Source organism: Cnephaeus nilssonii, assembly GCF_951640355.1.
Source record: "Cnephaeus nilssonii genome assembly, chromosome: X".
In the NCBI taxonomy this organism is placed as follows: domain Eukaryota; kingdom Metazoa; phylum Chordata; class Mammalia; order Chiroptera; family Vespertilionidae; genus Cnephaeus; species Cnephaeus nilssonii.
In genome coordinates this window covers 92,502,272-92,529,433 of record NC_137071.1, presented here as the reverse complement: position 1 = coordinate 92,529,433, position 27,162 = coordinate 92,502,272, and the positions used below count along the sequence as shown (strand labels likewise).

The 27,162-nt window shown below is 41.3% G+C and overlaps 1 protein-coding gene across 4 annotated transcripts in view; it reads left to right on the top strand.

The window, feature by feature from the left end:
• Window positions 1–3,021: 3,021 nt before the first annotated feature.
• The window catches only part of AFF2 (ALF transcription elongation factor 2), a gene marked incomplete at both ends in the record, with an annotated part of 731,149 nt that continues 707,008 nt past the window's right edge, over window positions 3,022–27,162 (top strand). For all 4 annotated transcript variants that reach the window (XM_079765477.1, XM_079765476.1, XM_079765475.1 and 1 more), the window contains one exon: window positions 3,022–3,068. In XM_079765477.1, the coding sequence (XP_079621603.1) occupies window positions 3,022–3,068 (47 nt within the window). The remainder of the gene's footprint in view (window positions 3,069–27,162) is intronic.

The following is a 27,162-nucleotide window of genomic DNA, read 5'->3' as shown; positions in this document are numbered from 1 at the left end:
GAAGGGAGAAGGTGAAGCTTCTGTCCTGCCCAGTAGCTGATACTCAGACAGTGAGGATGTGCTGGGCCTGGGCTGGCTGATTGGATGGCCTCAGGGATAGTCTGGTACCTTTGGTGCTGCCTCTCTCAGCTTTATCCCTCTTCCAGGAGGTGGCTGGGAGTCTGAGCTTCTTGTACCCAATCCAACCTTCCTGCTTGGTTTTCATCTCAGGAAGGGAAAGCCCCTGCCCCTCTTTTGAAGCAAGCAGCCAGCACCACTTGTCTCTTCTCTCCTTCCCGCAGGCACTTCTGTTCAGAGTGCTGCCTCTTGCTGGCTCCTTCTGCTTCTGCTTGGTCCTCCTGCTGATTGGGAAGTAAGTACACCAGTGGGGTGATGGGGGTCTGGAACTCTTAAAGGAGCAGCTTTATTTCTATCGGAAATTTACTATTTACCTAGCACATATTTTTCTGTTTTTCCTCAATCAATATAATCTGGTGAGAAAAGTGAATCAGATACAAAGTTACCATAATCATCATTTAAATGTTAATTGCGGATGCTCTGGTCTTCCTCTAAGGATTTTCAAGCAGACCAAACACTTGCCCTGACAACAATCATTATTAGCAATCAAATACAATTTGAGGATAATTTACTGAGGGCATAAAGGTTGGGGGCCACAGGATCTGAGAAGGGCAGTCTATGCCATTTCAAAGGCTCACCGTCTAAGGCTGAAGACTGGAACTCCTCGATGAACAAGGCATAGAGATAATTCAAAATTCCCCAGCACCAATTTTTGCCAATAGCTCTTTAGCCTCAGAGTCTTTGACCAGAGAAGTTACAAGTAGTTAAATTGACAGGGCAATTTGAAATGTCTTCCCTTGGCTGGCTGCCCATTGGAGATTTGCAGTCAGTTAGTGTCTATTAAGAACCCAGTCCTATGTAAAACAAGTACACATGTAAGAAAGCCTCACTAGATGCTAGAGTTGCAGTATCTTAGTGCCTTGTTTCTGTATGTTAGTGGTGTACTTTCTTCCAGTATAAAGAATGTGAAAAAGACCAAGCCTTAGGCCCCTTCAAGCTCAGATTCAGAAGTCTTCCAACTCTCAAGAGCTGTAGTACATTCTTCTGAGTTCAGCCCTAAACGGGCTTCTCCAGATTCTAGGTTTCAAATCAGGATCACCCTATAGGAGAAATGTCAGATCTTGAGCAAATTAATACCTCATTCTCAGTTTCTTCTGAGGGAAAATAAAGAAAAGCTATTTGGATGGTTTTGAATATGAGATAATATTAGAGAAGTATATTCAAATAGAAATGAATGAATGCCATAGCAGTAAGAGCCAGATGGAGGCTAGATCAAGTCTCTCTTTTTAGGGATGGGGAAAATGAGCCCCAGAGAAGATAGTTGCTCAGAGTCACATAGAATTGGCAATCTGTTCTGTTAATGTTTAGTCCACTGCTCTTCTTAAGAGAGTCCTAGCCTTACTATTTCAATAATTCACCAATACTAGTCCTTCTGTATAACAACATGAAGAAGGCAAATGAGAGTTCTGGGTCTCCAGAGTACTCCTGCTTCTGAAATGCCAGAACCAGTCCTGCTTTTTCTCCCATAGGAGGCCAGAAAGCCTTTCCTGAAGGTCACTGGCTAATGGGATCCACTAAGTCCTGGACCACCAGAGGAAGCTGATGGTAGGAAGGCAACTGCACGTGGAAAGAGACAAGATTCTCTGACCAGAAGGGAGACTGGCAGCCAGTGGGCGGGATAGTGAGCATATACCCAGTTCTTTTGCGATTGCCTATAGGAGGAAAATGCAGAAGTCCTTTGCCCAAGGCAGATGGTGGAAGGTATGGAGAAGGTTATATAGTACAACCCAGTTTCCCTGAGTTTTAATATTGAATCGAAAGAAGACATGAAGGCAGTAATTCCTGTCTACCCTTGCAGCCCACCGAATTCTGGGCCCACAGCTTGCGGAAAAATTGGGTGTACTCAGCGCCCTGCAGCCTGTCACAGCAATGCTGCAGGCCAAGCTGGCCTGGGTGCAGACAAGTGGCATAGCAGGGAAAGTGAAGGTGACTGCTGTCTCCTTCTTGGCCCCTAGTGCTCTGTGCTATGGACCCGAGGGATGCTGATGCTCGGGCCACAAAGTTTGCTCTGGTTCTGGGGTCCAGTGGAGAGTCCCTAGGGAAGGAATTGCGCTCCTGGCACCAGGGGTTGACGCCCATCCCCAGAGCAGTTGTTGTGTTATTTCGGGCGGGTTCCAAATACTAACTTCAAGTGGTGGTAGTGGGCGGGGGTTCAGAGAGGGGGACCCCTTCCAGAAGCCTGCGTCCTCACCATGCCAGCCTCCTCCCACATACCTGCAACTGTCCTTCTGATGGGTTCACTCTGTGGCCGCTCCCACCAGCTGATTTTGACAGAGGGTATCCCAGGCAATGTGGGCGGGAGGGGCGAACCCCTGCCAGATCCTGTGATGATAACATGCCAGCTTCTAGTCACGGCTTTGGGCTGTCCAGGCTCCGCCCCCTGTGAGTGTGTAAGTGTGTGATGCTGCCACTGCCGCCGCTGCTGCTGCCGCCTGTGCAGCCTCCGCTGCTGCTGCTGCCGCCGCCCAGGCTGCCATACCGCGCCTCGCCGCGGCCACAGCCACAGCCACTGCCCCAGCTGCCCCCGCTGCCGCCGCCGCTGCCGCCTCTGCCGTCTGTACGCACCCTGCCAGTCGGGCGGCTCTGCCTGCCCAAGCCCGCAGCGGCTGCCACTGCAGTGTCCGGGTTCTGGACACTCAAGGCAGCAGCGGACCAAGAGGACCGGAGTGAGCGGCCAGGCACTTGTCCAACGCGTGCCACCGCCTCCACTGCTCCGGAGCGCAGGACCCCTCACGTCCGGTGCCCGCTCCCGCCGCCTATGCGGCCCCAGCACTTTTAAACAGGCAGGAGGGCCAGAGAGCCGGGCCGCCAAGAACAGCGAGCCAGGAGCCAGCCGAGAGGAGAGCTGCGCCTATCGGCCACGAGCTGAGAAGGACGCCCGCCCGCCGCTTCCGCCTGACCGCTATGGATCTATTCGACTTTTTCAGGGACTGGGACTTGGAGCAGCAGTGGTAGGTGTTGCTTTTTTGCCTTCTCCTTTGCTATGCAGGTTCACGGGCTGGGACTGGGCTTTTCCCCTTTGTTAAGAGGAGTCGGGGCTGTGGAGGGGGTGCCTCGGACGCACTCCCACTTGCTCTCGGCCACCTCCGGCCCCGGGCGCCTTGACTCCTAGGTTGGGTGCCAGGGTCCACGGAGGTGCTGATAGACTGAGGAATGCGGGTCCCGAAAGCGTCCCTTGGGGTTCCAAGTCATAAGAGTTGCATTTGGCCCAAATCGGATCCAGTACTGCCCCAGGGGCTGAGTCTCAAGACCTGCGCTGGGATTTCCTCCTGGAACGGTTGGCCAGGCTGGACTCCCAGCGCACAGGATGCTGCCCACCTGAAATGCCTCAACTTTCCAGGGTCCCACCGTTGGCGGCCGGCCATGGGGAACAAGCAAGCGGCAAGGTGCCACCAGCCGCCCTCTGCTTCCTCAGCGGCCAAGGCCCCCTCCACTTTCATCCCTGCGCAGCAGGGCAAGCACACCTTCCTTTCCACCCGCTCAACCCAAGTTCCTCATACTCGGCGCCAAGCGGCTGCTTCAGGGGCCACAGCGCGGGGGCCCCAGGTCCAGGCTGACTTTGGCGTTTTGCTTTCAAGACTAAGGGTTTTTGAAGTTGGTCCCCGAAATCGGGCGCTCCGATGTCAGTGCACATTTTATTACCTGCTGGACCCCGGTTCGCTCTGCCACCCCCCCCCCCCGCCCCCACACACACACTGGGAAGAAGCTGCAGGTTTGTGTAATGGGCACCCATCTCAGATTCAAAGATTTAGTTAGCTCTTCCCCAAATAACTTAAACTTGTCTCTGAGAGATTTTTGAAGGATAGCGCAGAGCTGACTGGGGAGCGGAAAGTTGTTCCTCTCTCCATGAAGTGGGCGTGTGTGCCTACATGGCGATTATTAACTTAAAAAAAACCTTCACCTTCTGCCACAAACATTTTTAATTTGTCACATTTTAACGTATAAACTCCCCCCCCCCCCACACACACACAGCCTATGGAATTAGATGGGGGGAGGGCACAGTGGCAGCAACTTCTAATTGCACTCTTGGCTATTGCCTTTTAAAATGTAGTTAGAATAAGCTATAGTATCCACCATAGTGGGAATTTTTTTGCAATGTTAAACTACTAGCAGCGATTGGCTATGAATGCCTGTATTTTTACAAGGATTTCCCTTGCTGATGTGATATTTTAGGCAATTTCCTTCTGTAGAAAAGGGTCATGTGCTTAGCCAAAAGCTTCACTATGCCAATCATGACTCTGTTACTTGCAGATCCAAGATAATCAGAACTTAAATACATTTTATTTTGCAGAAATTCCGGGTAAATCCTTGAAGCCACACATTATGCTGTATCAGTATTAATCTGTAACACATTTTTGATAGCACTCAGCGTTTTATCAGCTCTGCAGAAAAACATTATACTACATTTTTTAATAACCACGCTGTTATTTAAAAGTAAAGATCACAATAAAATTACCGCTTAATTAAATATCATGCTCCTGCACACAGCCTTTACTCTGCTTCACTAATTTATTTTGCAGACAACTGATAACCACAGCATTAGTATTTGCATACAATTTGCCTAATAGATGGTGTGGGTAACGTCATTAATTTAACAGACATTGTTTATAATTGGTTTTGTGGGTATAGTAAAATGTTAAACATTTACAAGGTATTCATTTGTTAAAAACCTGTTTATTGTATTATTTTAATTTCAATTTAATCTTAAGCACGTGCAGTTGCATATTTAAAGGGGATGAGCTCTTTTAGATTTGATTTTTTTTTTCAGAAAGATACACACCCGCTCCCTTTGGAGACTATCTTTTCTTACATTTAAAAAAAATGCAAAATCTTTTTTTTTTCTCCAGTCCCTTAACTATGCCACATTAATTAAGAAACATGTAGACTTGGACACTCCATGGATATTGTGTGAAATGTGATGAATTAGTATGACACATCTGTCTAAAGAAGCCAGCCTTTTCCCACTGTGCACATATTCCAGGGAAATTTCCCCTTCTTACTGTTTGCTGGTGAGGTTCAATCTTCCTTGTGCATCTGTGTTTGTAAACATGTGTGATGTGGTTATGTTTCTGTGTTTTGTACACCCCAACTGAGAAAAGAACCATAATTATGACAATAGTAGATGGAGTAAAAAGCTTGCTATTACCTTGAATGAAAATCTGTACTTTTCTGAACTCACTTTGGACATCCAGAGCATGCCAATTATGTGTTCATTATATGTTTACTTCCTCTCCTGGGGAGTAAGTAGCTGCTTAGAGTGATGGCATCCAGTCACCCCAAACTCCCCAGGAGGCCCAGGGAAGACAAAGATACCAGCCAAGTTAAGGGTCTCATTTATATTGGACCTTTTTTCAATATTCATTTGTGGAACAGAAAGCTCAGAGCTATCTCTACTGCAACCCTAGATGTGTGACAGTAAGTGGATCAGGCCAGCTAAAACCAAACTAATTTTCCTAGAATTAGTGAAGGAAGATTTTCACATGCACAGGCATATGTGTTATTTGTAATGACTTCATTATAGTAAACAAGAAGTGCATGCCCATTTATAAACAGATACATTTGTCAGAATGAATGCAAATGAAAAGAATGGGACATGAATGACACTGCATTATGCATATGTGCCCTATTTGGGAGTACTCAGTGCCTAACAGAACATAGCCATGGATTTCACAAACTGCAAGAATATCTTAATGGGCCATGCTCTGGACTCGATTAAAGGGCCAAAGCTCAAGTTCCTTAAAATTCCTGGATAAATGAGCAATGTTCACCTGGTCTGAATTTAATATGAACCATTCTGTGAAAGAAGAGGAAGGTGCAGATGTCTGTCTGTGCTCACCAAAGACACAACTTGCTCTTAAAAAAAAAGAAAACAAGGTTAAGAACAAACAAAATTTTATTCTTTAAATCATTCCATTGACTTCCCTGTGGTAAACCAGTAAATTAATTTTTGAGATGGCTGGAGATCATGTGGCTAGATTTAGACCTGTTTACCAGCAATTAGGATATCATTAATCCCTGTTTAACCAGGAAGGGGGGGTGTCAAAATTAGAGGGCCTACAAATTGTATAGCTTTCAGTCCTGTAAGCAGCCCCCTCCCATATTGATTAGGTTTTGCTTTGTGATAGCCCAGAGTTTTTTTGTGGGGATGTTTATCTTCCTTTTATTACTAAAAAGAAAGAGAGGCAGAGAAGGAGAAAGGAGCAAATTCTTAAAAATGAAAAGAAATCCACCATGATAGAAAAATCAAAATGTTAAGAAGCCTAGAGAAAATTGTAGTTAAGCAATTGTGACAGTGGCTGATTTCTCACTATGAAGGACTGCATCAATTGTTTGAAGTTTTTATGTGATGTCTCACAAGTATCCTAATTAGAGGCAAACTTGCAAACAGGCAGTTTATACAGGAAGAGACTTAAACTCACTAAACTATTATATAAATAGAAAGTTCAAAGGTCTGTGTGGGGCTGTCAAGGGTGGGAAGAGGCCATGTGCAGGCCAGGCGTCTCCTCCTCCAGTGAAGGCAGCCCCCAGGGCCTGCACCAGCAGCCCACAGTTTCCCCAGTTTTCCTCATTCTTGCGGGGCAGGGGCGGGGGTGGTGTCAGGTAGGGCAAGACCCTGCTCTCCAGACAAAAGTGAACTGTTTCAGCTCAAGCCGGGCATGGTCCTTGCACTGCAGCAGCCCTGATGCCTCAGCCTGCTCTATGAACACAATGTCTTTGGAGGCCTCCTTAGCTGCAACCCTCTGGAATTGTAGAACATGCCTATTTATGGATGGAAAGTTGTGGGAGAGAGAGATAACACATTTGCCAACCTGGGGATAGTAGAAATGTGGAAGCAGAGGGCAGGATCCTCTTTTGACTAAGACCTACAGGTTGCCAGGATTTCTCATTCTCTACTCTATCCATTTATCTTTCCCGCTTCCTCCCTGTTTGTCTTTCAGTCAAAGAGAGATGGTCTATTGTTTCTTTCCTTTGCCAGTACAATATGCATTCTTCAGTGTGTTTGGGCATTCATTCAGCAAACCAATTGGGGTTGAGTTTCTTTCTTAAATATGTTTTTTTAATTGACTTGAGAGAGAGAGGAAGGGAAAGGGAGAGAGAGATAGAAACATTGGTGAGACAGAAACATTGATTGTCTGCCTCCTGCATACCCTCTACTGGGGATCTAGTCTGAAACCAGGGCATGTGCCCAGACAGGGACTTGAACCAGCGACCTCTTGGTGCCTGGAATGACCCCTCAGCCTACTGAGCCATACCAGCTGGGCATGGTTGAGTTTTTTAAATTCCTTATTGTTTAAATTATTACATATAGTATACATATATCTCCTTTTTTCCTCATTGACCTCTCGCCGGCGACCCCCACCCCCCAACACATGTCCTCACTCCCCTAATGCAATGTGTCCATTGGTTATGTTTATATGCATGCATACAAGTCCTTTGGTTGATCTCTTATACCCCACCCCCATTCTCCACTTCCTTACCTCTGAAATTTGACAGTATGTTCGAAGCTTCTATGACTCTGACTCTATTTTTGTTCATCAGTTTATGTTGTTCATTAAATTCCACAAATGAGTGAGATCATGTGATATTTATCTTTCTCTGACTGGCTTATTTCACTTAGCATAATGCTTTCCAGGTCCATCCATGCTGTTGCAAATGGTAGGAGTTCCTTCCTTTTTACAGCAGGGTACTATTCCATTGAGTAGATGTACCACAGTTTTCTAATCCATTCATCTGCTGATGGGAACTTAGGCTGTTTCCAAATCTTAGCTATTGTAAATTGTGCTGCTATGAACATAGGGATGCATATATCCTTTCTAATTGGTGTTTCTGTTTTCTTGGGATATATTCCTAGAAATGGGATCACTGGATCAAATGAGAGTTCCATTGTTAACTTTTTGAGGAAACTCCATACTTTTTTCCACAGTGGGTGCACCAGTCTGCATTCCTACCAGCAGTGCATGAGGGTTCCTTTTTCTCCCCATCCTCGCCAGCACTTGTTGTTTGTTGATTTGTTGATGATAGCCATTATGACAGGTGTGAGATGGTATCTCATTGTTGTTTTGATTTGCATCTCTCAGATGATTAGTGACTTTGAGCATGTTTTTATATGTCACTCGGCCTTCTGTATGTCTTCTTTCGAAAAGTGTCTATTTAGGTCCTTTGCCCATTTTTTGATTGGATTGTTTATCTTCCTTTTATTAAGTTGTATGAGTTCCCTGTACATTTTGGAGATTAAACCCTTATCTGAAATAGCATTGGCAAATATGTTCACCCATGCAGTGGGCTTTCTTGTTGTTTTGTTGATGGTTTCTTTTGCTGTACAGAAGCTTTTTATTTTGATGTAGTCCCATTTGTTTAATTTCTCCTAGTTTCCATTGCCCTAGGAGCTGTATTGGTAAATATATTACTACGACATATGTCTGCATTTTGCTGCCTATGGATTCTTCTAAGATTTTTATGGTTTTCCATCTTATATTTAAGTCCTTTATCCATTTTGAGTTTATTTCTGTGAATAGTTTAAGTAGGTGTTCTAGTTTCATTTTTTTTTGCATGTATCTGACCAATTTTCCCAGCACCATTTATTGAAGAGACTGTCTTGAATCCATTGTGTGCTCTTGCCTCCTTTGTAAAATATTAATTGAGCATAATGGCTTGGGCCTATTTATGGGTTTTCTCTTCTGTTCCATTGGTCTGTATGTCTGTTCTTGTGCCAGCACCAGGCAGTTTTGAGAACCGAAGCTTTGTAATATAGCTTGATATCTGGTATTGTGATCCCTCTAACTTTGTTCTTCTTTCTCAGGATTTCTGTGGCTATTCAGGGTCTTTATTTTTAATTCCAGATGAATTTTTGGAGAGTTTATGGTAGGTCTGTGAAATATGCCCTTGGTATTTTATTTTTTAAAAAATATTTTATTGATTTTTTTACAGAGAAGAAGAGAGAGGGATAGAGAGTTAGAAACATCAATGGAAGAGAAACATCGATCAGTTGCCTCCTGCACATGTCCTACTGAGTACATGACCTTGACCTGAATCAAACTTGGGACCTTTTAGTCCATAGGCCGACACTCTATCCACTAAGCCAAACTAGTTGCCTTTGGTATTTTAATGGGGAGTGCATTGAATCTATACATTGCTTTAGGTAGTATGGACATTTTAATGATGTTGATTCTACCAACCCATGAACATGGTATGTTCTTCCATTTGTTTATGTCTTCCTCGATCTCATTTTTCAACATCCTGTAGTTTTCAGAGTACAGGTCTTTTACCTCTGTAGTTAAGTTTATTCCTAGGTATCTTAATTATTTGGTGCAATGGTAAATTAGATTGTTTGTTTTTTTTAGTTTCTCTTTCTGTGAGTTCATTATTGGTCTATAAAAAAAGCCATAGATTTCTGGGTGTTAATTTTGTATCCTGCTACATTGCCAAATTCATTTATTAAGTCTAGTAGATTTTCGATGGAGTCTTTGGGGTTTTCTATGTACAATATCATGTTGTCTGCAAATAAAGACAGTTTTACTTCTTCTTTTCCAATTTGGATGCCTTTTATTTCTTCTTCTTGTCTGAACGCTATGGCTAGCACTTCCAATACTAGTTTGAACAGCAGTGGTGAAAGTGGGCATCCCTGTCTTGTTCCTGTTTTAGGGGAAATGGTTTTAGTTTTTGCCCATTGAGTATGATGTTGGCTGCAGGTTTGTCATATAAGGGTTTTATTATGTTTAGGTATAATTTCTCTATTCACACTTTACTGAGATTTTTCCCCAAGAAATGGTGTTGGATTGTGCCAAATACTTTATCTGCATGGATTGATATGATTATGTGATTTTTGTCTCTCAATTTTTTTGTGTGATGTATCACATTTATTGATTTGCAAGTATTATACCATCCTTGCATCCCTGTAATAAATCCCACTTGGTCATGGTGTATGATCTTTCTTATGTAATTCTGGATGTGATTTGCTTGAATTTTGCTGAGGATTTTAGCATCTATGTTTATCAAGGATATTGGCCTGTAGTTCTCTTTCTTTGTGTTGTCTTTATCTGGTTTTGGAATTAGGATAATCCTGGCTTTGTAGAAAGAGTTTGGGAGTGTGGCTTCCTCGTGAGTTTTTTGGAATAGTCTGAGGATAGGTTTTAGTTATTCTTTGAATGCTTGGTAGAACGCCCCGATAAAGACATTCAGACCAGGGCTTTTGTTTACTGGAAGATTTTTGGTCACTGCTTCACTTTCTTCATTAGTTATTGGCCTATTCAGGTCATTTGATTCTTCCTGATTGAGTTTTGGAAGCTTGTATTTTTCTAAGAATATGTCCATTTTGTCTAGGTTGTCCAGTATGTTGGAATAGAGTTGTTCATAGAATCTTTTCATAATCCAATTATTTCTGTGGGGTCAGTTGTTACATCACCTATTTCATTTCTGATTTTGTTTATTTGGGTCCTCTCTCTTTGCTGCTTGGTGAGCCTGGCTAGAGGTTCATCAATCTTGTTTATCATTTCAAAAAACTAGATATTGGTTTTATTGATCTTTTTTATTTATTTTATTTTATTTTATTATTTTATTTTATTTTATTGTCTCTATGTCATTTATTTCCACTCTGATCTTTATTATTTTCTTCCTTCTCCTTACTCTGGGCTTTTCTTATTGCTCTCTTTCTCATTCGTTGCGTTGCAGGGATAGATATTTTATAACCTTTCTTTTTTCTTTTTTCTTTTTCCTTTTTAGGTAGGCCTGTAGAGCTATGAACTTCTCTGTCAGAACTACTTTCACTGTGTCCCATAGACTTTGGATTGTTGTGTTTTCATTGTCATTTGTTAACAGGATGCTTTTTATTTCTTATTTGATTTCCTTGGTAACCCAATCATTGTTTAATAGCATGCTATTTAGCCTCCAAGTGTTTGATTTCTTTTCATTGTTTTTATTGAAATTGATTTCTAATTATATGCCATTGTGATCTGAGAAGATGCTTGATATGATTTTTATCTTCTTGAATTTGAAGAGACATTGCCTGTATCCCAATATGTGGTCTATCTTTGAAAAGGACCCATGTGCACTTGAGAAGAATGTATATTCTGTGGTTTTGGGGTGAAATGTTCTTAAAATGTCAATTAATTCCATCTGAACTAGTGAGTCATTTAGGATTGCTGTTTCTTTCTAATTTTTTTGTCTAGAGGATTTATTCAATGGTGTCAATGGGGTATTAAAGTCCCCTACTATGACTGTATTGCTATCAATCTCTCCATTGATACCTTCCAGAAGTTTTTAAAATATATTTGGGTGCTACCATATTGGGTGCATATATGTTTACCAGAGTTATATACTTTTGTTGAATTGCTCCCTTTAGTATTATGAAGTGGCCTTCCTTATTTCTTGTTATGGCCTTCACTTTGATTTCTAATTTGTCAGATATAAGTATTGCTACCCCAGCTTTTTTTTTTTTCCAATTCGACTGAAATTTTTTTTCCTTCTCTTCACTATCAGAGTGTATGAGTCCATTGTTCTGAGCTAGGTCTTTTGTAGACAGCAGATATATGGGCCATGTTTTCTTATCCATTCAACTACCCTATGTTTTTTGATTGGAGCATTTAATCCATTTATGTTAAAGGTTATAATGGATAGGTACTTGTTTGTCACCATTTTTATTCTTTATGTCTGTGTTCCTTCTTCACTTCCCACTTCTTCTTTTACAGTAGTCCTTTTAACATTTATTGCATGGTTGGTTTGCTGGTGATAAACTTCCTTAGCCCTTTTTTGTCTGTGAAGCTCCTGATTTCACCTTTAATTTTGAATGAAAACGTTGTTAGATAGTGTATTCTTGGATTTATTCCCTTGCTTTGCATCACTTTGTATATTTCATTCCATTCCCTTCTGGCCTGATGTGTTTCTGTTGAGAAATCAGTTGATAGTCTAATGGGAGATCCCTTATAGGTAAGTTTCTGTCTCTCTCTGGCAGCATTTAAGATTCTTACTTTGTCATTGGTGTTTGCCAATTTAATTATGATGAGTCTTAGTGTTGGTCTTTTTGGGTTCATTCTGTTTGGGACTCTGTGAGCTTCTTGGACTTGTGTGAGTTTTTTCTTGCCAATATCAGGGTAGTTTTCTGTCATTATTTCTTCAAACAGGTTTTCTATTCCTTGCTCAATTTCCTCTCCTTCTGGCAATCCTATTATGTGGATGTTGTTTTGTTTTATGTTCTTCCAAAGATCCCTTAGGGGCTCTTCTCCAGTTTTTAAGGGTTTTTTATTTTTTTATTTTTCCAGTTGCTGCTCTGTTTGGGTGTTTTTTCCTACCTTGTTTTCTAGTTTGCTGATGTAGTCCTCAGCTTCTTCTAGTCTACTGTTGATGCTTTCTATTGTGTTCTTTATTGCAGCAATGCCATTCTTCATTTCTTCTTGGTTCCTCTTCATTTCCTCTTTATTCTTACACATGGTGTTGTTTTCTTCCATCCTTTTCACATCCTTATGACGATTGCTCTGAATTCTTTCTCTGAGAAATGGCTTGTCTCTATTTCATTTATTTCCTTTTCTGGTTATTCTTCATTTTCTTTTGTCTGTGGGCTGTTTCTTTGTATCCTCATTTTTACTCCTCTCAGGATGTCTGGTTATGTGGCTCACTCTTACCAAATTAACCAAAAGGTACAAAATACAACTTGACAAGACACAACACAGAGGGAGAAAAACATGACTATATTCACAACACTGATAATCCCAAATAATGGTGATCCCCAGTGAAAAAAGAATTATGGGAGAGAAAAGAATGCAAAAATGATATTGAGAAAAGGAAAAATAGTAAGAGAGAAAAGAATGAAAAAGAAGGGAAAATATACATATATGGGGAGAAAATTCCACAAAATCAACAAATAAACCAAAAAATGCAAACAAGAAACATCCAGATAAAAAGGTTGGAACTGAATCTGAAGAGACAGAGCTTATTTCCAGAAGGTAAGGTAAAGGATTTGAATGAATGGGGAAATGGCCATGATTCAGTATATAGGAGGTAGAAAGAGAATGAATGTATAAGACGAAAAGTAAAAAAAATAAAAACAAAATACTCAATAAAAAATAATTTAAAAGAATTTAAAATATATATTTTAAAAAATATATATTTTAAAAATATATATATATTTTAAAATATATATATTAGAGGCCCAGTGCACGGAATTCATGCATGGGGGGGTGTCCCTCAGCCCAGCCTGCACCCTCTCCAATCTGGGACCCCTCATGGGATGTCTGACTGCCCATTTAGGCCTGATCCCACCTAAACGGGTAGTCAGACATCCCTCTCACAATCCAGGACTGCTGGCTCCCAACTGCTCACCTGCTTGCCTTCCTGATTGCCCCTAACCGTTTCTGCCTGCCAGCCTGATCACCCCCTAACCACTCCCCTGCCAGCCTGATTGATGCCTAACTGCTCCCCTGTAAGCCTGTTTGCCCCTAACTGACCTCCCCTGCAGGCCTGGTCCCTCCCAACTGCCCTCCCCTGCTGGCCTGATCACCCACAACTGCCCTCCCTTGCAGTCTTAGTCCCTCCCAACTGCCCTCCCCTGCTGGCCATCTTGTGGTGGCCATTTTGTGTCCACATGGGGGCAGGATTTTGACCACATGGGGCAGCCATCTTGTGTTGGAGTGATGGTCAATTTGCATATTACTCTTTTATTAGATAGGAGATTATATATATATATATATATATATATATATATATATATATATATATAATTTTCCTATTTCTTTAATCTATCTATCTATATATTCATCTATTTTTGGAAAAGGAGAATAGAGTAGAGAGCAGATAGGCCTGAGTTTGGTGTGTGCAACTAATTAAGCTATTAGAAGAAGAGGAGAGCAAGTGAGGAGAGGAAAAACAAAAGGATAAAATAACAAAAACAAAAACAGACTAACAATCAAACAGACAACAACAAGAAAAAAAATTGGCTAGTGATGAAAGAGAAAAGAGAAGGGTGCATGGATTTGGAGCCAGGGGAGAGGAAATTAGATATATGAATAAACCAAAAGAGACTACTATAATAGTAATGCATCAATAAACCAGATAAAGAAGATGAATTGTTAACCAGGAGTAAAAAGAAAGGAGAGAGAAAAACTAAAGCAGCAACCTGAGAATAGAAACAGGATGAAAAAGGGAAAAGTGAGGAAGAAAAGGTTGGCAAAAAGGAAAAAAAATGAGATAAAGTAAAATAATAAAAAAAATAAAAATAAAAATAGAATATAGAACACTAATAAAAAAAACTTAAAATATAATAAAAATAAATAAAAATAATAAAATAAAGGAAAAAATTTGAATTTCTTTAGTAAAAGATAAAAAAATAAGTGAAGTAGTGAAGTGTTTTTCACTTCAGCTGAGTTTTAATGTGCCTTGGGGCCTGGTTTAAGACCCTTCTCTACTGTTCTGTCTGCCATGTGCCATGTCTCAGTTTCCTGTTAGGTATTCAGCAACATGTTGAAGTTCCCAGCAATCCACCTCTCCTCTGTGTCAGATTCCATAGCCTTGGTTTCAGGCAGGCAGGATCCATCTGTCCACTTTGTTTTTCTGCCTGCTTTCAGTCGTATTTACAGAAGCGTCTATTTCTGACACGGGCTCTAGATGGGGGTGTTGCTGTATTAGTTTCTGGGTCCAAATGGCTTCTCAACCCAGTCCCTAAGGGCTCCCTGGAGGTATTCAGAATCCTTGTTTCCTTCCCGAGCTCAAGGCTGGGTGCAGCAGTGCTGCTGTGGGGGGAGGGTGGCTTTTCAGAAGAAAAATGGCTGTTCATGGTTGTAGGGACCGAACTGTCCCAGAGCTGGTTTCCTGGTTGCCTCTCCCTATTTTGCTCCCCAGCTTCCACAAAGCCACCTTCCCCTGCATCACAGCCTGGGTGAGTGTTTGTAATTAAAAGATCCTATGTACTGGGTTCAGCGAGTAAAAGCAAGGAAAATATAAAGATAGAGCAACTGCACCACTACGTGTCTCTCTCCCCCCAGCACTGCGTGGTTGGTGTAGAACTTCAGGCTGCCTTTCTGAGTGCAGCCACCCAAGGCTGTGGACTTAGATCTAGAGTCCCCCACTGCCAGCAGTCCTATGGACCCCCTTCCACATTCAAGTGTCCCCAAGGGATGCAGACTTGGTGCAGTGCAGTTTACTTCTGACCCTCTAGTCCCAGTTGCTTGTGTTTCTCTCTCCAGCCCAGATCCCTGATCCTACTGTTCTCCAGGTGTCCCCCACAGATTGTCCCACCAGCTGTGTTTAATTTGCCAATTCCGGGTGGATGTTATTCGATTCAGCTGTTCCTTCTATCTGCTCCGTGAGAAGACGCAGGACACATCCGCCTATTCGGCTGCCATTTTGTCTCCCCCTGGACAAACTCCTTAGGAGCCCACATCTGGGGAGGCTGGAGTTTGGGGGTTCACGTGTTTGCAGCCAAGGCAGCAGGTCCCTGGCCAGTGTGGCTGTAGGGTCCCGGGTGACATTTGACGTCTCCTTGGGTTGCGGTAAGGCAGGGCTCCCAGTCACCACCACTCTCACCTTCAAGATGTCATGATCTCTGTGGCAGAGCCGGCCACCCCAGGAGAGATTGCAGTGCTAATAGAGGCTGCCTGGCTAGGGGATCCTGGTCTGCTAGCCCCCAACAGTCCTGTGGAATATAACTCTCCCTCACTCACACACAAACACGCCCACACATCCACACACTCCCATTTCACTCCCTCATGGACTCACTCACTCATACTCTCTACATTACTGCCATCATGTTGGCCGCCATCTTCCCATCAGGTTACTTCACCGAGTGCTTTAAATATGCAATCTCACATAAGCCTTCAGAAATATTTTTTTTTTGTTTTTCATATTACAGATGATGTAATAGAATCACTAGAAACTCAGTGATGCAACCCAAATTCAGGTATAGACAGAGCTGACCGTAGAGCCTGTACCATCAACAACTGACATTTATGTAAGCCTTTCCAACATGTAGAATCCTATCTCATCTGGCATCTAATTCTGTCATAATGAATTCAGATGTGTAAATGTTATTTCCGTTTACAGATAAGCAGCCCTAGAGAGGTTGTTTGACTCACCCAAATTCACACAGTCTAGTAGTAGAGCCAGGTCAGAAATCCACATCTTCTGATTTCCAGGTCAGGTGTATCCCATAAAACCTGATTTCCTATTATCCTATCTAATAAAAGGGTAATATGAAAATTGACTCCAACTCATAAGAGGGCCACCCCCATGTGGTCAAAGATGGCCACCCCCATGTGGACACAAGATGGCCACCACAAGATGGCCAGCAGGGGAGGGCAGTTGTGGGTGATCAGGCCAGCAGGGGAGGGCACTTGGGAGGGACCAAGCCTGCAAGGGAGGGCAGTTAGGGGCAACCAGGCATGCAGGGGAGGGCAATTGGGGGTGACCAGGCCTGCGGGGAGAGCAGTTGGTGGGAACCCAGGCCTGCAGGGGAGGGCAGTAGGGGGTGACCAGGCCTGCAGGGGAAGGTAGTTGGGGTACCAGGCCTGCACGGGAGGGCAGTTGGGGGTGACCAGGCTGGCAGGGGAGGGCAGTTAGGGGTGACCAGGCCAGCAGGGGAGGGCAGTTGGGGTGACCAGGCCTGCAGGGGTGGGCAGTTGGTGTCTACCAGGCTAGCAGAGGAGGGCAGTTAGGGGTGACAAGGCTGGCAGGGGAGGGCAGTTGGGGGTGACCAGACCTGCAGGGGAGGGAAGTTGGGAGGACCAGGCCTGAAGGGAAGGGCCGTTGTGGGTGACTGGGGCTGCAGGGGAGGGTAATTAGGAACAATTGAGCTGGCAGGGGAGCAGTTAGGCATCGATCAGGCTGGCAGGGGAGTGGTTAGGGGGTGATCAGGCTGGCAGACAGAAGTGATTTGGGGTAATAAGGCAGGCAGGCAGGCGAGTGATTGGGAACCGGCAGTCATGGATTGTGAGAGGGATGTCTGACTGCCCGTTTAAGCCCGATCTCACTGGGATCGGGCTTAAATGGGCAGTCGGACATCGCTCGAGAGGTCCCAGATTGAAGATGGTGCAGGCTGGGCTGTGGGACACATATACCTCCTCGTGCATGAATTTCATGCACTGGGTCTCTAGTCTATATATATAAAAGGCTAATATGCTAAGTGTCCGACTGTCCGACCAGTCGCTATGAAGTGCACTGACCACCAGGGGGCAGATGCTCAATGCAGGAGCTGCTGAGCTGCAGTGACTTGGCAGCATCAGTTCTTGGGTGATGCACCCCAAAACCAGAGAGGAGGGAGCCCGATTCCTCGTGGTGCCATGCCATTCCTCCTTCGGCCATGGGTTATGTTGTTGCTGGGGCATGTTGGCCCCAAATCTGGTTTACTGCACACTTGCATTTGCTTTCCATACCCTGTATGACAGCAACTTTGCAGAGTGCTCTTTTACACTCTGGGACCCCTTGGTGGATGTCGGAGAGCTGGTTTCGTCCCAATATCCACAGGCCATGCCGAGAGACCCCACCTGCTGGAGGGACCCCACTCACTCCACAGACACTAAGGAGGGACCACGGGAAGTTGCCTCTAGGCCGTGTTCAGCCCATTTTTTCCCCGTCCTGCCCTGCCGGCCACCTTCTAATTAATTTCCTTTTAATGTGCACAGATCTATGCACCAGGTCACTAGTTTACTATAACAGTGTAGGTTCCAGTATTTAGTTCTCACTGAAACAAATGGATTAGATTGTGTATATTATACTGTTGTAAAAAATAATCTGTGGAATTGCCATGTAATTGACTAACTGTGGAATTATGCCTTTTTCTTTTAACTTTAAAAAAGAACAATTTATATGCTGATAAAATCTCTTAGCACTTCCTTTATGGATGTCCCTTTAATAAAAACATATATGAGGCAAAACTCAAGTCCTTGGGAACTGTCCATTTAAATGTTTAATGCCCTAATTTTCAAGATTTTTTACCTGAACATAAAAAAGACAGTGATATATTTGTCTGGTTGATTTGGAGCCTCAAAGATGGGGGTAGAATGTGGATAACATTTATTTCCAAAGCTTTGTAACTTACCACATTTATTTTATTTGTTTCTCTCAAGAACCTTGTGGGTATGTCAGGACTAGTATTATTAGCTCCATTTTGTAGATGAGAAAACTGAAGTTCAGAGAGGTGAAGTGACTTGCCTAAGATTACACAGTAAGTGAATGATTTTAAGACTTCTTTTTTGCTCTTTTTACTGCATCACCTCTGTTGCAGCAAGTCATTTATGTTTACATATTCACATTGCTTCCTAGGGAATGGTATATTGCCTTCTCCAATCATCTAGCACAGTACCTTTCCCATTACTCATGCTCAATAAACATCTGTTGACTGATGTGAGAGCAACATCAGCTCAAAGAGTGATCTATGCAAATGATCTTTGAAAGATAGCTGCTTAGTAAATTCTGAGATAATGCTGGACCTCTGCTTGTTTGATAGTGTTTTAAGTACTTTTTGAAAGTCTCTTAGCCAGACTGGTCTCTTGCAGAAAGTAATGAGAAAGAACAATGGTTATAAAAGAAGCTTAATAGGAAAAGACAAAACGAGAGCCCATGTTATTTATTAGTGTGATTTAAAAAATGGAATTTCAATGAATTCTAAGATATGCTTAGAACTTTTAAACAACATTGGAGGCATAGGGGTACAGGAGTTAATGGAATGGAATTGTGTCTTAATCCATATGGAGAACTTTAAAGGCAAATGTGTGACAAAAATCTGAAGAAGAATTGAGTGGTCAGAGGGTTGGGATTCCTCCAGCTTTCCTTGAGTTTCAACCTTAATGACTTGTATTTCATCAAGAAAAGCCTGTTTTTCTACTTAACTGTAGCAGATCCACGCCATAAATTATCATGACTGTTAAACAAAGGTCCAGCACTGGTTTTCTCTAATGTAAAACTTTCATGTTGCATTTTAATGAAATTTTATATGCATGTTCAAAGCAAGGCACACTTTTTACCGTGGAGAGGGTGATGCTCTGAATTGTTGAATTTATTTTAAAGTAAATCTTTTCAATGACCTTAGCTGCTAACATCCACCTACTTACTGAGCTAAGAAAAAATATCTGAGTGCTTTAAATAAAATCGCATGATTTAAGCAAGACTGACAACAGCACCATGGCTAAAATCTGATTTTGATTATGCATTTCTTAGATTATGGAATGCTATTTTTTATATACCTGTGCATTTTGTTTTATTTGCAAAAAAAGAATTAACCAGTGATTTAAAGTAATCTTTGATTTTTTTTAATATGCATGTGCTGGTATATAAAGGTATAAAAGCCACACACTGGGAAATAAAGTTTTATTTTCATTACAAACTCAAAATCTCTCAATTTTCTTTGAGGGGGGGGGACAGCTGGAAAGAGGAAAAACACATTACTTATATCCTATGAAAAATGGATTGTTATGTTAAAATTTTACAAATAATAACTTTCTGCATTGTTTACCATTTTAAAACCATATCTCAGCTGCAGATACTGGTTCACTTGGTGGCCTTGAATAAACCATATTCCTGCAGTCCAGATTTTGTCTTTTGTAGGAAACATATGTCCTTGAAATAGCATTGAAATGGTTTCTTTTTTATAAATAAAAATTAAAGTCCCACTTATTTTGTAGTGGTGATGAAATTACAATCTTGGCTTTAACAATAATTGGAAGAAGAAATTTCTTAGGGGTCTGATGTCTTCTTGATCTTTGGGTCTCTATATGGTTTGTTCAACCAAAAGGAGTATATTATAAGATCTGTTTACCTTCTCACTGTGGCAATATGTACATGACAACTGAACTATCTGATGAACAATAAAAAATGAAGTCATAGAGGATTTATTTCTTCCTCCAGGATGTCAGTCAACTGCTTATTTAATAAATTAATTTTCCAAAGGGACTGGTTGTTTGTATGCCAAGTCGACATAGCCACAGTAACTAAATTAAATTCCAGTGTGATAGATGTTTCTGATGAAGTGCCATGGAATCATGGAGAAATCTCATCAGTTAGCCATTATTTATTTGCTGGCAAAAAGCTTGGCTCTGGTGGGTATACATTAATCGATTCCTTGAACCTAGTGCTTCAAGACTGGAGGACCCTTCATTGTACAGATGAGGAGACTGAGGCCTAGGATAAGAAAGTTTCTTGCCCGAGGACATACAGTTAGTAACTGACAAAGCTTGGTGCAATGCTTGTCAACGCTATGAAAAACTTTTTTCATTGTGTACCTATCCTGTGCCTAACACTTTGCTAAGCAGTCACTTTTAGGGGGAGATGCAAGGAATGTAAAGGATGACCTCTGATCTCACTGACTTGACATTTGAGTATAGAACTAGATTTGTAGAAATGGCTGACATCAATGTAAGTGAAATAAAAATTACAGGAAGAGAAATAATGTGAGCTAGAGTAGGAGAAGTAATCCTCATCAAGGCCCATGAAACATTTTAATACTATTAGGACACTCCAGAGGGAAATGGAATGCCAAAATTTTAGATTGTCTAAGAAATCAGGAACAACCAACACAATATTAAACAATTTACTTTGGACCCTGATTTGTGGCTTTTATCCCTGGTTTGATAGTAGCTCACATTCATCACATAATTGCTTAAGTTATGTTTTGTTGAGTGAATATAGTATTCTCATTAAAACTGACCACCATTTCCTGACAACTATTTTGACTGTCTGAATTATGAAAATATTTATGCAAACATTCTTCAAAGAAATACAAAATGAAAATTTGTTTTTCTGAATCAATTAAAACAAGTAAATTAGCTCAGTTGCTAGAAAAATAGCTGTTTTCAAAAGAAGCCTATATTTTGGATCTTATGATGGACACAAATATCTCTATTTTTGTTCTTTCTTCTTAAAAAATAATTAGGTAATTTTCCTGGAAGGTGTGTACTGATATTTTATGCTCTGCATTTCTTTTTCCTAAAGAGTGAGTTGGTGCCTTGGTACTATTTGATTGGTATTTATACCCATGTTTATGATTTATAGTTTGGCCACCAAATAATTCTTTGTCTGTCTTTGTCATCTTTTAAATCTCTTCTCTGTCTCTGGGAAGCTACAATCCTCCTGCCAGATGCCAAGCTAATTACTCCTGTCCTGTCAGGTTAGACACCTGTCCTCTGTGCTCCCATACCACCTTGAACATACTTGTAATGAACCTGAGATGTTTTCGGGGGTGAGAACATGTTTTTTATTTTTGTATTCCTAGTATATGGCCCAGAGTAATAGCCTAATGCAGCCAATTCAGAGTGTAGTATTGTTCAATTATTCAATTCAGTTGTTGCCTGTGTTAGGTCTTTAAAATATTAAGTCCAGTTGAGAAGCTATAGTAAAAGTCATCCTATATAATAAAGAGGTAATATGCAAATTGACCATCACTACAACACACAAGATGGCCGCTCCCATGTGGACACAAGATGGTCACCATAAGACGGCCAGCAGGGGAGGGCAGTTGTGGGCGATCAGGCCAGCAGGGGAGGACAGTTGGGAGGGACAAGGCCTGCAAGGGAGGGCAGTTGGGGACAATCAGGCCTGCAGGGGAGGGCAGTTGGGGGGGACACAGGCCAGCAGGGAAGGGCAGTTAGGGGCAATTGGGCTGGCAGGGGAGGGAAGTTAGGGGTGACTGGGCCAGCAGGGGCAGGCAGTTGGGGGTGACCAGGCCTGCAGGGGAGGGTAGTTGGGGGCAACCAGGCAGGCAGGGAAGAGCAGTTAGGGGCGACCAGGCTGGCAAGGGAGGGCAATCAGGGGTGACCAGGCCAGCAGGGGAGGGCAGTTAGGGGAAATCGGGCTGGCAGGGGAGCAGTTAGGCATTGATCAGGTTGGCAGGGGACTGGTTAGGGGGCAATCAGGCAGGCAGGTAGGTGAGTGGTTGGGAGCCAGCAGTCCTTGATTGTGAGAGGGATGTCCAACTGCTCGTTTAGGCCCAATCCCAGTGGGATCAAGCCTAAATGGGCGGTCAGCCATCCCTCGAGAGATCCTAGATTGGAGAGGGTGCAGGCTGGGCTGAGGGACACCCCCCCATGCACGAATTTCATGCACCAGACCTCTAGTAGTAGTAATAAAAGTGAAAAATAGTAGAGCTAACTTTTCCTATATGATAGACACTGATTTGTGTGTGTTATGTGACTTCCTTATTTTACAGGACAAGAAAAATGGGACAGGTGTTCAAAAACTTTGTGCAAGATCACATGGATAGGATTTTGTTGTGGAGCTGAACTGAACACACAGGTCATGTGAATCGTTAGCTGTTCTGCTAACCCATGATGATACCCCAAGAGAGGTGTTAGAACAGTGGCAAGCCCTATATGATCTGGGGCTCTGTAGTGGACAGGGCTGATGAGGTCTTTGTTAATTACCTAAAATAAGCATTGAATTTAAGTTCATGACAAAATATGAAGTATAAGTGACCCGATATCTACTCCAGAAAGAGACCCATAATTCCCCTCCTCTTTGGTTTAAGCACCAGATTTGGTGCTTGCAAGGAAGGTATAGACATTTTGACAATTCAAATTTGAAAAGTGCATGAGCTCAACAAGGGTAGAGACTTTTTTGGGGGGTGTTATTTGCTGCTGCACTTGTAGGGCTTAGAACTGTGACACACAGTAGGTGCTTACTTTTTGTTGAATAGATGGATTGATATACAATAAACTGCTTAACAGTTTGTGCAATGAAATTTGTGAAGAAACCATTCAGAAGTGCATGAATGAGGTCTAAGAGAAGATCTAAAATCATGATCGTCAGTCACGTGTTAGGTGTGTTGCAGTATATTCAATAGATATGTTCCTGAAATAGCATGCTTATTACAATTTTATAAATTACTTGCTCTTTATGTGCATCTTGCTTGTCAGAAATCCCATGGGAGGTTCTTTTTTTTGATGAAAGTAGTATCTCTCCAAAATAACCCTAAGCTTGTCAGTTTTGTGATTTTAGATTTTTATGTATAGCATTTTTTTCACTAGGTATGCCTTCATTTAGTACCTATGATAATGCTGTAAGGGCAATTGTGCTGACTTTTTCACACAGGTATCTTATCTTGTTGCCATCACTGTATCGAGGCTTTTATGTAGCACTAATGGAGGTGGGAGAGAACATGCCTTCTAAAATTTGCTGAATATTTTTCTCCACACTTTTATAGCATTGTCACCTCTGAGCCAGATGCCCTTTTTGTTTGTTTTTACTTTCTTCTTCTTTTTGAAAATAGTTCTTGCTTTGGAGGCTAACCTAGGATTTGGATTTTCCAAACATATATTTTTAGACTGGACACATTTTCTATTTATGCCTCTGAAGGATTTGGTTTACAATTTTATCCAAAGGATGTGCAGAAAAGTTTCCATATGAGTTGATTTTTTAATTTATTAAATTGGGGTGACATTGGTTAACATGAACATACAGGTTTCAGGTACGGATTTCTATGTTACAAGATCTGTATATTGCACTGTGTGCCCACCACCCAAAGTAAAATCTTCTCTTGTCATCTTATATTAGGAATGATTTGATTTTTAAGAACTATGTATGATGGTGCAATGGTTGGGGGTAAGAGAACTAGCAATTGCAGAGCATTATGAAACATGCTTTAAACACATCACCTCATTGAACAGGCAACTGAAAAGATAGGTGTTTTTGACCCCTGCCTTCACAGAGTTGGACATCAATTATGTCAAAGTTGGACATAATAGAGTTTGATAGGCAACTTAAAAATAAAATTGAAAAATAACTTTGAACAAAACTTATAAGTGTTATTTTATTGTTTTCACAGTGAGAAATTAAAGGTGACAATGCAGGTCAAGAAATATAGATAGAAAGAGAAAAGGTGATGAAGAAATCTCAGATATTTAATGGAGATAAAACACACAGTTAGTAAATTAACCATTTATTAAGGTTTATACTAAGGTAAGAGATAGTAGGTACATATGGGTTTTAATAAATTAGGTTTCATAATAAAAAATGAAACATATCTGAGTACTAAATATGTAGGAGGAACACAAAAACCACAATGGTCCTTTTTAAAAAGTTAATTATTAAATATCAACTATATTTTGGCCAATTGGTTTTGAAGTTCTATAACAATCTAAACTTCATCAGTGCACATATATTCATACTGCAAGGGTAAAACTTCATACCAAGAAGGATGAAGACCATTATCGTTGGATCTGATTAGTATTTTACCAAGAAATCACAATGAAATGACAGTGCACACAATAATGCGATTGAAAAATGGAATGAGTGGCACATGTTTACCTTACAGAATTTTGTATACAAACACAGTTACTCATATATTTTGAAGAAAAAAACAAATTTAATGAACCTATTTCAGGAGGCTTGAAAAGTTAAAGTGAATTCTAAATGTAGATTAGTAGCAAATGATGGCAGCCCAGCCAAGTATTACTTCAGTTGATTAATTTATAGGGATAATGATCAATGATTTTAATCAACAGCTATACATGGTAGAATCCTAATGTGATCTGTCTGTTAAAATTACATTAAGTAGACCATTTGATTTATTTCATAGTTTCTCAAAGCTCAATTTTAACTTCATACAAATAATGCATTAGTCACCTGGGAAAAATGACGCATTGACTAAAGTTGTGATTTTGTCTGCTTCTTATCATCAGATTTAGCCCAATATTAATATATAGCTTTGTAGTATTTTCCCCTCCAAAATGTTTGCAGGTAGAGTGATCTTTACCTCTCCTGTTTCATATCTCATTAGATGAGACTGGATCATATAGCCCTTGTAGTGCCTCTGGGCTTCTGGGGTAAGGGCAACTTTCTGATTTGGGTGTAGTATTAAGATCTACCACAGCTACAGTGAAGCAGACGCAAGGTTTTACAGACATTGCTTCTCTTAATACACAGTTAGCTGAAATATTGCATTTTTTATTGGTAACCAATTTGGGATTGATTAAATTTTCAGATCTATTGTAAAGTAAATTTAATAAAATAACACTAAAATCATTAAAATTGACTTTAAAAAGTTAAAATGTGAGAGACCACCAAAAATTAAGGCTGATCCACAGGTTGAGAACTGCTGCTGTAGAGCCTAAGACCATCGGAAAACACAGATATTTACATTATGATTCATAACAGTAGCAAAATTATAGTTATGAAGTAGCAACAAAAATAATTTTATGGTTGGGGGTCACCACAACATGAGGAACTGTATTAAAGGGTCACGGCATTAGAAAGGTTGAGAACCACTGGCTCAGAGGGATATGCTCTCCTGGAGCAGACACTGTGCATTGACTGCCCAGGAAAAATACTTCACACCCCAGGGTCAAGAGCAGATGGTGGGCTGGAGTTGGGCACCTAGGAAAAGTTTAATGGTCTCACCACTCTCATTTAATTTTAGTACCAAGGCCTATCTACCTTTTACACTCTGACCACTGTTTCTGCCATCTTTAATATAAGTTAATTGCCTTAATAGAAGATGGAAAGGTGAGTTTGCCCAACAAAAAAACTTTGACATCTGTTCAGTCTGCAATTGAATACCAAAAGTAGAAGAGGAGGGAAGTTTTAAATTTATGGCTGACTGAAAATATGTGGATATATATTTTTTAAGATATAAAAATCATGATTAGTAAAAAGTTCATAGAACTTTATGGATATCAAAAATCTCTTTAAAACTAAGAAATGATGATGTATGGAGTAAGTTTCCTTAAATTGAATATAATCATAAAAATTCAAGGAAAAACAATATATTTTGCAAAATTTATGAGTTTTCATGGGGGGAAGAGTTTTCAAAGTTTGACAACCCCAAGTGCATCTGGCCTGGCACATTCCTGTTTGTAATGAGAACCTTATGGGGTGCTGGGCTTTGGTTTTCTTAGGCAAAGCCTCCTCCCCAGGGGTATCATAAATGATATGCAAGTCAGGAACTTCATGGCTCATGGCATTTCTCAGAGATGTTTTAGTTAAGCTGCCTCACCCAACTACAGGCGTAGAAGTTGGGAAGAGAGTCCACTCATAAATCTTCCTGGGCTTTAATTAATTATTTTATTGTTGTTGTTCATAGGAATTTGAAAGGGGAAGACATAACTGAATGAATGTGCCTACATGACTTCACAGAAATGGTCCAGGTTCTTGGGGTTTATATGACTTTTATTATTTCATAGGCATACAAATTAAAAATAACCACCAATTAAAAAACTCACACACAGAGGTATAAATACCAGTAACATGCAGATACAAAAGAAAAAAAAGTGCAGTGTCAAAGTTAGTGCAATTTTGCCAGGCATTTTCTTTGGTCTCATCTTTCCATTTCTTTCTTTACACCCCCCCCCCCAATATGTTGTGAAATTTTGTGATTAAGCAAAGTCTCACTTGTGAATTTGGGACTTATCTTGCAGGATGTGTGGTGTGGGTGTGGCTGGTAGGTCAAGAAATGAGGATTTGTGAATTCATATATGCTTAGACATGTTCTAGCACCTGGGTTTCCTGAAGTAATTCTAATGATACTTTACTATGAAAAGAAAGCATTCCAACTAGAATGGTGCATTTTGGTGGTGATGGTGGTTGGAGGTGGAAAAATTCCAAGTTGAATTGGCCTGTATGTTGATCATTTACTGTGATACTGCCTTCCCTGTGAATTCATCATCTCTCTCAGTGCCCTTGGAACTCAGCCTGACTTCAGCAGCCACTGGGGAAAAGCCTAATATTACTTCTAACTCCACATCCCTCAGTTTTCACTTGCAGTCTTTTAAAAATAAGTTTTATTTATTTTAGAGAGACAGGAAAAGAGATGGGGAGAGAGAGAGAGAGAGAGAGAGAGAGAGAGAGAGAGAGAAAGAGAGAGAGAGAGAGAGATCAATGTGAGAGAGAAACATTGATCAATTGCCTCCCATACACACTCTGTCTGGGGACCCAACCTGCAACCTGGTTATATGCCCTGACTGGAATCAAACCAGTAACCTTTTGGTACATAGGACAACACTCAACTAACTGAGCCACACCTACCACAGCTCTGTTGCTATATTTTATTTCCTGACACTTATTCCTATAAATGGTTTAGTAGTTACCATTTCATTCTCTTTTAATAGCATTTAGGAAAAGACAGCCTGTAGCATGAGC